At 32.8% G+C, this 11,000-nt stretch overlaps 1 protein-coding gene and 1 long non-coding RNA gene across 2 annotated transcripts; both read left to right on the forward strand.

Annotated features, from left to right (window-relative positions):
• Positions 1-420: 420 nt before the first annotated feature.
• On the forward strand, positions 421-1,991 carry LOC140746652 (uncharacterized). Its single transcript, XR_012102791.1, has 2 exons — positions 421-964; positions 1,012-1,991. It is a non-coding gene; the product is annotated as an uncharacterized LOC140746652 (long non-coding RNA).
• A 3,853-nt stretch (positions 1,992-5,844) lies between these two features.
• LOC140746656 (BTB/POZ domain-containing protein KCTD9) lies at positions 5,845-9,876 on the forward strand. The gene is made up of 6 exons (XM_073078771.1): positions 5,845-6,533; positions 7,109-7,308; positions 7,835-7,970; positions 8,557-8,631; positions 9,010-9,128; positions 9,503-9,876. Exons 1-6 carry the CDS (start codon positions 5,969-5,971, stop codon positions 9,617-9,619), a joined length of 1,212 nt encoding a protein of 403 aa, XP_072934872.1. The 5' UTR covers positions 5,845-5,968; the 3' UTR covers positions 9,620-9,876.
• Positions 9,877-11,000: the final 1,124 nt, after the last annotated feature.

Here is an 11,000-nt window from a genome sequence, read left to right on the forward strand (position 1 = left end):
TCAACATATCGTGTCAAAAAAACATGCTAGTCCGCTCTGAACATAGAAACGAGTCGCGTCGCAATAGCAAATTGCAGATATTAGCGGGACGAAGACAGTGCGGGACCCCACCGGCACCCGTCTGCTACCCGCTCTCCCCCACGGGTGCATAGCTGCGTTATTGTGCCCTTACATTACGGAGTATATCTATGCTAAATAAACGAGCGCAACAGAGCGGACTAGAAGTTTGGCGCGGACTATACTATTCTTCACAAGCACGGCCCGTGTCAGCACGGTCGCGTTACGGAAAATATAAATATATGATTTTATATTGCCACGGACCGTGTCTAAAATGAATAAAACAATAATAGTCTATAGATATTAGTCGACAAAAACAAAAAAGGGTCCTCCTGTTTAAAGAATTTATCTGTTCCCACCTTCGATCACTAATAAGAACTAGATACACAATCCCATACAAAAATGAACTTAAAAAGTGGCGTCAAATTGACGCTAAAAACAAAGAAAAAAAAATTGACGACCGTGGTTTGTCACTTGGACAAGGAATTAGTGGAGACGAACTGTCATTACTTTTAATATTTTTATTAGGTCGAAGTAATTAATTTTAATGAACATAATAATAATTTATCAATGAAAGTAAGTAATATCCAGTCACAATTTATTATAATAAAAATATAATAAGTTTAAAATTAAAATATAACCAAATACAAGTAATTTAATTAAAAAATCAACAAGCTGTTTACGCCGTTATCCAAAGAAATATATTGCCCACGACTAAATAAATATGTAGTAAACCAACATTTATTTCAATTATTTTTACCTGACTGCCAAGGAAGGGTTATGTTTTTCGCGCGTATCTTGTATGTTTGTGTTTATTTATTTGATCGGATCTAACAAACGGCTGGATAAATGTCGACAATTAAGGTGTCATTATATTCGTCTCAATGACCCGAGTGTCCTTAGATAGGTGTTAGAAAAAAAAAATCAAGATGGCGGATTTTTGGCGCGAAATAGTAATATTTCAAAAAAAGTTAACCGAACCTATCGAGTATGATATCAAATGAAAGGAAATTAAACGGAGATTATAAAAACATATAATTTGTATATATATAAAATAGCAAGGTGACTGACTGATTGACTGACTAAATGATTTTTTCATTTTTCAGAAATCAACGTACAGCCAAAACCGCTTAATTTAGAGTTCTGAAATTTTGCACATGGGTTCGCTATATAGCGTAAATAAGTATTAAGAAAGGCCTTTTGGAAATTCTACCCCTAAGAGGGTAAAACAGGGGATGACAGTTTTTTTCAAATCCTTTAATTTTGAAGCAACTACTGTAAAATTTAGTATTTGGCTTTCTGGATAGGAATAAAGACACACCTATTTATCCCTTTCCGAAAAATCAACCCCATAGAGGGCAAAATAAGGGTTAAAAGTTAATTTGAACAACCGTCAATTTTGACGCAAACACTATGAAATTTTGTATCTGGCTTGTTGGATAAAAATAATGAAATTCTACCCCTAACGATATAAAATAATTACTAGAACTTTGAATTACTGAAGTTATATATTCTATAAATCGTAAATGGTGGATGTTTTTCCGAAATAGTAACACGTTTTAAAAAAGTTAACCAAAACTATGGAGTGGGGTATCAAAATAAAGGAAATTAAAAGGTGATTACACTCATATTATATGATATATACATGTGTATAACACATCGAGGTGACTGTCTGACTAAATGCGTAAGTTGCTGCGCCAGACACCAACGTAAAGGGAAACCGCGGATCTTTAGCGTGCTGGAATTTTACACATAGGTTCTTTATATAGCGTAAATGAGCCCTACGAAGATAAAATAGGATAATATTGTTTGAACATCTTTTGTTTTTGAAGCAGATACCTATTATAAAACTTTTTTTTGGCTTTCTTGCTAAAAAATGATGAAACGCCTATTTCACTGTTTTTGAAAATTCTACTTCAGCCTTTATAGTGCAGTCGGGTTTTTGATTATTTTAATTAAATTACTTGCTTACTTTGTAGTGACAGAAATCCGTTGTATATTTCTTCTTAAATTTAGAGTTTTTTCCAACACCTATCTAAGGACATTTAGATATTTGAGACGAATATAATGACACCTTAACTGTCGAAATTCACCCAGCCATATGTTAGATCCGAGGGAATAAAATGCAGTGCAGCTAAAGTCCGCTTATAAAGATACATACAAGATACGTGCAAAAAACATAACCCTTCCTTGGCAGTCGAGTAAAAATAAAAATATGGAATCAACAGGATGCCATTAATTCCCTTGAATAAAGTGAGTTTATTGGAAAACAGTCTTTTCGATGGATTTTTATTTTTTTTCTGTATCTTTTTTGGCTATGTTAAGCAATCTTATTTTAGTGTATCTTTCGACAATAGACTTTATTATAATAATTCTATGACTATTGTCGCGGCAGTTGGATGAAAAGACATCATAAATATATTAAATAATAATTTACTTAATAATTTAATTTCACTCATTTACTATTTACTCATTGCCTATGTTTAATTATTATACAAAACAAATATTTTTATATAACAAAAAAAAGAAAAATAAAATAATTAAATTAAAGAAAAAAATATAAAACAATAGCGTCTCCATTCAAGTTAGAACAGAGTCACCATGTAACCCGAACAAATCAAGTGGGCTTGCAATAGTAAGAATTGTACGTTTAGTAACAGACTTTACAATTTAAATGGTTTATACATTCTGTTGATTTTTGTTGATAATTTTTAAAACTTAAAAATAAATTATTTACGAACGAAATAGCAGTATTTATAATTGAGTGATAGCAATTACCTACTTATAATAATAATACTTACCGAAAATACGATATTCCATCATTTGTTAGCGTACTAGACGTGTGATTTTTGCAGTTTTGAACGAGCACTGAGGCATGTTTATTCTCCGAACGTTCAAACACTACTAACCTAAAAGCGCACCCAAATGTCTATTTGGGTGCTCTTTTCGTCGCGCCATTTTTTTGTCGCTGATTGTGTATCTAGTTCTTATTAGTGATCGAAGGTTCCCACCTATGCTAAGGAAGGGTGCCGCCTAAATACCTACTTATGCCCTTATTATAAATCAATAGCATAAAAAAAATTACGCTCTAAATGTTTGCTAATTCCTCACTAAATAAACTAATTTAAATTGGCGCTAAACGATAAAATCTTTCACTGCTAAACCATAAAGTATACCAAGATAGATCGTAGAATAATCTCTAATATACGTCTGAGTCTAGATTGGTAATGGTTTTCTGTCAATCAACATTATCAACGCCGCACATCTTAACTGCCTAAGTTCTAAATGTGATCGCTATCTAACATTCGGAAATTAGGAGAACATCGGTACCTATTTTAGGAAATATGAGAGTTTATTTGATGGAGTTTCATACGTCAGTCACCAATAATATTACGGAATACATTAGTTGTTGAAACATACATAGAGACGTGTGTAGTTCGACTACGTAGCCACTACCGCTACACCTTTTTATGCATGGAGAAACCCATCACGGATACCACTTGTCACAGGGACGATGAAGTGGTTAAATCCCCAAGGTGTCCATCGCTACACCTAGTTCTATCTTATAACAACAGTGTTGAGTTGAACAGTTGAGCTCATAGCTGCACAGAGAACAGTTGAGCAGCTATGTTTTGTTTTCAGGTATGTAGGTAAAGGCAGATACACTACCGATCCAATATAGACCTCAGGGGTCGCACCCGTAACTATCTTTATTATAATATTTGGCAACGCTTGACAGATGAATTAGATAAAATCTGTAATATCTGTTAAGCCTATCGTAACAAATAAATAAATAAATCTCAATTAGGACTTCACTCCAAGTTGGGGACATGAGGTGATATGGTGACAAGATCAGATGGATAAAGTCGCTCCTTACACAGTAACTTAAATTTGATAAAAAATATATTTAATCAATAATTAGGTTTTAATTATTTTTACAATATTATAAAGCATTTTTATCATTAGTCGTATCATCGTATGCATAGACGAGTAGGTAATCAAAAATCGTGTGGTATAAAAGCTTAGGTACCTAACACTTATTCGAAATAGTTTCCTAAACTTCTTAAGCTAGTTACCATTTAAGTAGGTAATTACCATTGATTCCGGTTAATGGCAGAGTTTCTTTGTATAGGTACGTGAGCCCATTGCGATTGGAATAAGGAAGCGAGCCAGAGAAATCCCTAACATTACCTACTTTAGTTTTAGTTCTTACGATTTATAGAACTACCGTGTAAAAAGTTGCGCACTGAAGTTGAAAAATGGACTAAATAAATACTCAACTTCGTCTAACAATGGAGTGCGGAATAAGTTAATACGTAAGTACATAAGGTAGGCATATAAATACGTGTTTATTATATTTATTATCAACATGCTACACATACCCCCATGCTACCCGAGGCAGTCAGTAGATTCCGTAGTCCTCATCTGCTCCCGGATCTAAAGGGACAAGTACCCATGCTCCTATGGACTCGGAAAGTATTTGAGGTCATGTATCATTCATTACTCCTATAAAATTGCAGTCATTAAAATTGAAACAATACACACAATGACAAAATAACAGTGTGATATCATGATTTACTTCGAGGAAACATCACAGGGAACGCCAGTTTTATAGCAGCCATCTGTTAAAATAATGTGATCGATAATGAGATATTTATGATTCTCATCGCGATGTTGTAGTTTCAATTACAGGTCATGATTTTTTCAAAAACACTAAGGATTATTTATCTATAAGGTAAATCATTATTTAATAGGTATGTAAGTAAGTAATCAAAAAGAAAATCATAAAAAAAAGAAAAAACATGCCTTCTAACCTCATAGCCCCACACTAGGTTCCGTGTGTCATGGGTGTCATGGATACACAAACACCCATACCCAGAAACAGACACCTAAATTCATCATTTAGATATCTGTCTGGCCGGGGATCGAACCCGGAACCCACCGCGCGTCAGACCGGTATGGTGACTGCTCCGCCACGCGGATCGTACCTCACGAAATATTACGAAACTGTTACTTAAATGTCATTCTACTTAATTGCATTAATAAAATGTATAATATTACCTACTCGTAATGGGTAACACTCAAATAATAGCCTGATACAATAGCAGAATGGTAGAAACTTTGCATATTTTATTGTAGGTATAGGTAGTCGTTTTAATCGTTTATGTAACTTTAGATGTCAGGCGAAACTTGATCACCCGTCTACCAACCATAACCTTGTCCACTTATGAAAAGCTCCATATAATAAAGTCATTAGGCGTTCGAGACCATTTGACCAAGGTTTGTGACTGCCGTGACCATACGTCAAGTAAATCTAGTCAATGAGTTATCTCATCGTAAACCTTAGTTTTGGGTTAGTTTAAAAACATTTGTTCTAAAAAAGTAATGTTATAAAAACACGCCGATCTAAGAGCCGATCTCAAACCTATTATTATTGAAGTTCATTGCGTTTATTTTGAATCTTAGAAAAATCACAGACAAGAATCACAAAGATCTTATAATTTATTGTTATTTATTCAATATTTACTCTATATTTTAAATTTTAAATTTGAAAGTTTTATAACGGCATTTTAATTATAATATATAATAGTACCTATATTAGTTTAGTATTTGCTACTCATTTACTACAAATAAACTCTCTTACACAATATACGTAGATGTTATCCCTAAGTAGTCTGTGATTACATATTACATAGACTACTGGTTAATCTATTGCATAGTCTGTGACAAATGACATAAGTCACTTTGACGTTAATAGTAATATAACAACGTCGACCGCTATCCCTAGTTGACAATTTGACATTGTCAAACCATAGTCAATTTCATTAGGCGTTTTCAATTTCCTTGCTTCAGTTTAATAATATTCCATTTTAAGTAATTATAAATAAAGTAGGAAAATATAAACCGTATTATGAAACGTGTGTACATTTACAAGGACAAATCAGAAGAAGATGGAAAACTTATGGCCGTGGAAGACTCGATGGAAGCGCTAAAAACAAAAATTGCTGCAAGTTTTCTATTGGAAAAAGATACTGTTACGTTGTTTACAGCGAATGGTTGTGAAATTGAGGATGTGAGAGTTATCAGAGATGACGAAAATGTGTATTTATCTCCTGTATGTGAGCATGAGTGTCATGATTATGATAGTGTTCGAAATTCAAGTTTGGGCACAGATGAAGAACGGTCCGTAAAGGGTGTTTCAGACTGGATAACATTGAATGTCGGCGGAAAGCATTTTACAACATCACGTTCCACACTGCTTGTGAAAGAGCCTTTATCGATGTTGGCGCGAATGTTTGCAGATGATAATAATGTTTACTTAATGAATCCTAGTGCTGTGGATTCTACAGGTGCCTACTTAATAGATAGGAGTCCAGAGTATTTTGAGCCTATCCTGAACTATTTGAGGCATGGCGTGGTCATATTGGATAAACATGTTAATCCCAAGGGTGTGTTAGAGGAGGCTGTGTTTTATGGTAAGAATAAAAATTATATTTTTATTATTTACTATCATCATATAACTAACTAACCCTGGACCCCCAGATAAAAAGCTGAATTTAAAGAATATAAAAAATAAGCATGTCTACAAGATCATAGGAGAAAACTTTATATTAATTCATGTAAGATGAACACAGTTGCATTTCATACATAATTTGCAACATTGCCTTAACATGCTACCGTAATTTCACCTTAAATTAGCCTTGGCATCCATTATATTCAAATGGCGAGATCTACAAAGACAATAATGGCACTAAAGTACTCTGAAATCGAATTTTCAGATATAATACTGTGCCATACATATTATGGTTCAGTCTGTGGTATACAGATTATGGTTATCCGTTTAATGTTTTCAATATACTCTAAAATTGCTTCCATAAGTACAATAGAGTCAAAAATGCCCGAAAATCTCAGGCCAGCTATGGAATTTTTGCATACTGAATTTTAAAATGATCATTTTACAAAGACTAAAATGGTATTACAATATAACACATGTTTCAAACAATAGGTTAATTCTATAGTCACTAATATATTTATACAACATCACTTCTAGGTATCGACTCCATGATACCACAATTGAACATTCTGATAGATGAAGCCGAGACCAGTAATAGGAACAGTCAGTCTCTGTCAAGAATGGATGTGGTTAGGTCTATCATCACTACATCTACTAACTCTGAGCTAAGGTTCCAGGGTGTCAACTTAGCTGGTGCAGACTTAAATAGGCTGGACCTAAGGCATATCAATTTTAAGGTAATGATGATTGAATTTTACATTACTTTAAGTTAACTAACACCTATTTCTGCCTAATAATAGCAGTGTTAAGTGTTGCTGTGTTTCAGTTTAAAGGATGTGGTAAGGGAGACATTTGTCTGAGCCCCAACTTAGTTCTTCCGAGTAACTAGGCATCTGTTGCCAACCTCAGATAAGATTGTAATCTTATCTGGGGTTGATTACAGATATTCATAGGTGGCAGCAGCTACTTACATTTAGGTTGACTGCAAGCTCATTTACTACTGCCATGTTATACAAGAACAAAGCCAAAGACTGCTATTACCAATTCCAAAGAGGAATTTAAAAATGATAAAATAGGTGAAATTACAGATGTGTTGTCACAGTAGTTGTTTAACCCATCTGAGCTCTTTCTACTCAATCGTTCACTCTAAAATTTCTTATATGTAACCTCAAAGTGACCCTCATATGAAGAAAACATTGTCTCACAAAGATTACACCATAAAATACAATACTTATCTAATATAATTGTCTTTCCTGATTTCAGTATGCATGCCTGTCTCGATGTAATCTGAGTGGAGCCAACCTGTCCCATTGTTGCTTGGAGAGAGCTGACTTGTCACATGCCAATCTGGAGGGTGCACAGCTACTCGGAGTCAAAGCCTTATGTGCTAATATGGAAGGTATGCAATGGATATATTCTATACAAACAAAGTTAAAAAAACCATGATATGTAATAGACGCAGGAATAGAATTTTGAAAACTTCTTCAGGGCCAACTTTGGCTTTAAAGGTAGCAACACATGTGCTGTCAATCTGAGGTAAGAATTGAATCTTATGGGGCGTTGATTACAGATATCCTTGGGAGGTAGTAGTCACTTACCAGGTGGACTGCATGCTCGTTACACCATATATTTACTAAAATTGTTGTTTTCCCATCTTTATTATTAGTAGGCTTTGCAGAAAGCTTATGCACACAAACGGATTTCAAGTGTCCATAGCACTGTCTCTTGTTGCCAAAATTGGGTATTTTGTGTACAATGTTTTTGAGGCATATATCACAATTTGTCACAATATTTTACAGTCTTATTTCTCTCTATTTTGGAGCTTTCTCTAGACATCTAGTACTATTGCTTATTGAACCTGTGCCCATCATTCATTATAAAAAATCTCCATGCAATGAGTATCTAAATTCAAGGCTATATTTGCTGCACTGAAAATAAAAACCTATGTAAAATGATTCTTAATTATTCATGTATAATATTTTCAGGTGCTAATTTGAAAGGATGTAATATGGAAGACCCTGTAGGGTCTAGAGCTGTGATGGAAGGTGTAAATCTGAAAGGTACTAGTTATGTTGTTATTTAAATTTAAGCAGTTTTCCTATTATGCTATTCAGGTATTATATCTAGTTATTTACAATCTATAATTTATATAAAATGAGTAACCCTATGCATTACAAGTTTAAGCCCAATATTAGTACAGCTAATAATAATGGCAACTTTGGGAATTAAATTAAGATTTGCATATTAAGAATTATCTTATATTAGTAGATGTTAAGTTAGAATTAGTAGATTACATACTATACTGCAATGGAAATAAACTTAAAATAAATATTAATAATCACCAGTAAACACATAAAAGAGGTGGATATTCTAAAGACATGTCACATAAGACATAGTTCTATTAAAATTGGCTTAAAATTATTTCGTTTTTTTTACAGGTGCTAATTTGGAGGGTAGCAATATGGGGGGTGTGAATTTGCGTGTAGCAACACTGAAAAATGCAAACTTACAAAACTGTGATCTCAGGACGGCTGTGTTAGCGGGAGCGGACTTGGAGGTACATTTATTTGAAGTATATGTAAAGAAACTCAAAACAATTTTATTTTTTTAATCACTATATAATTTTATTGTGTCTAATGAAATACTATTTTTGACGTAGTGCAAGATTGATTTAAGATATTGATAAGAATTGACAGTGATAAAGCATTATAAGATTTCGATTAAAGGTTTTTTCTTATTAGACTAGTATAGTGTTTTGGCTGCTAGGTTTAACCAACATTTTTTAAAAATAGTAAACGCCTAAAATATATTTTTAAATTCACCATTTACATATCTAATCTACTAAAACAGGCATGTCTGACCATCAAAGTAGGTAACATATTACTATTTTATGTACTAAGTCTTTATAACATTATTTGTTTTGTTTTTCAGTGCTGTGATTTATCGGGAAGCGATCTACATGAGGCCAATTTGAGAGGTGCCAACTTAAAAGATGCGGCATTCGAACTTATGTTGACACCACTTCATATGTCGCAAACTATACGATAGATTATGAGGCCTATGAGGCGAAGATATTTAAATTATTTATGACATATAATATATTAAATGTTAAACTTGTAGCAAAGCACAAGTAGTTGTATCTCTAAGAAAAGTATTAATGCTCACAAAGTAACATAAGTGACAAAAAATATTCATATAAATGTCCTTACTGTTGGTACTGGTATAGCTTATTTTAATTCCGTACTGAAGGTTTATTGAAGAATTATACTAATAAAGGTATAGAATAATAAATATGTTAAAAATTATGACTTTTATTTATCCACTCCTATCTCAGAACATAAGGAAATGTTTGTTTTCCGATTTTAAATTTAATTTTTATTACATATTTCACCTTATAACATTTTTTTCAATACAATAGACATTGTAAATGAAATAAAGCGCTTTTAAAAGTCAATGCCATCTTGCGGGATCTCTTACACTTACGAAATGTCATTTTTGGGAAAGAAGAGGTATCTGGATGAGGGCAAGCCAAGTTATGCCAAGATTATAAAATACTAAATACTCATAAATGTTACATTGAATAGTTTTTATCAGAATTTATTGAGATAGAGCTCATAAATAAGTTTTAATTTTTTTTACTTGACATTTTTGGTAGAAATGTCAACCAGTCAGTTGTCAATTTTAATGTTGCCAGCTAAATAACTTTTCCGTATTATTTTGCATTGCAAATAATATCAACTCTGTCTCCAATTACTTCCTATTATTTAATATTACGTAATTAGATAAAATTACGTTTCTAAAAATATTGTCTAAATATATCTCACTATCTAATTCTGAGCGATCACTGTATAAAATGTCATAAGATCTGTCTAATTCAATTCTAATAAGTATTTGCCAACAATGATTATTTAGTTTATTTCCTACCAAGTTAGTTGTAGAATAATCGCCAAGTTTAAATGTATGCATTAAGAAATGGGCGGCTAACTATGCATGAACGGATCCTAATATTATAATAACAAATGTATAGTTATACATTTGTTGACTATTAAGTTATTGTAAGTTTGAAAATAAGAATTATATTATTAGAATCTATTTCTAAGTGAAGCAGACATTAATTTATTCCCTAATTAATACATTACATTTGAGTTATTGGAATTTAATACAGTGTAAAATCTTTGTAACGTCATTCTCTATAACGAAAAACTCTCTATAACGTAGAAATAAGTTCAACTGATTGGTTTACATTAAAACCCATACATTGATTCACTCTTTATAACGCAACAGTCACTCTCTATTACGAAGAAATACGTTCATATTTAGACGAGAACAATATCTTTACACTGGAATTGTTTTATAAGCAGCTAAAAAAGTAACCTTTTGAGGTGCCGAAAGTTTTAAGAAAGATTACGGGGTTCATAAACGGACGTTT

Source organism: Epargyreus clarus, unplaced genomic scaffold (genome assembly GCF_041222505.1).
Source record: "Epargyreus clarus isolate Ecla_fem2 unplaced genomic scaffold, WU_Ecla_fem_2.2 ptg000002l, whole genome shotgun sequence".
Lineage (NCBI taxonomy): Eukaryota > Metazoa > Arthropoda > Insecta > Lepidoptera > Hesperiidae > Epargyreus > Epargyreus clarus.

Excerpts from the sequence above, each read along its gene's own strand:
- LOC140746656 (XM_073078771.1), top strand. The coding sequence starts at position 5,969 with ATGAAACGTGTGTACATTTACAAGGACAAATCAGAAGAAGATGGAAAA. Across the intron at positions 8,632-9,009 it reads GGAAGGTGTAAATCTGAAAG|GTGCTAATTTGGAGGGTAGC; the intron begins GTACTAGTTATG and ends TTTTTTTTACAG. Across the intron at positions 9,129-9,502 it reads TAGCGGGAGCGGACTTGGAG|TGCTGTGATTTATCGGGAAG; the intron begins GTACATTTATTT and ends TTTGTTTTTCAG.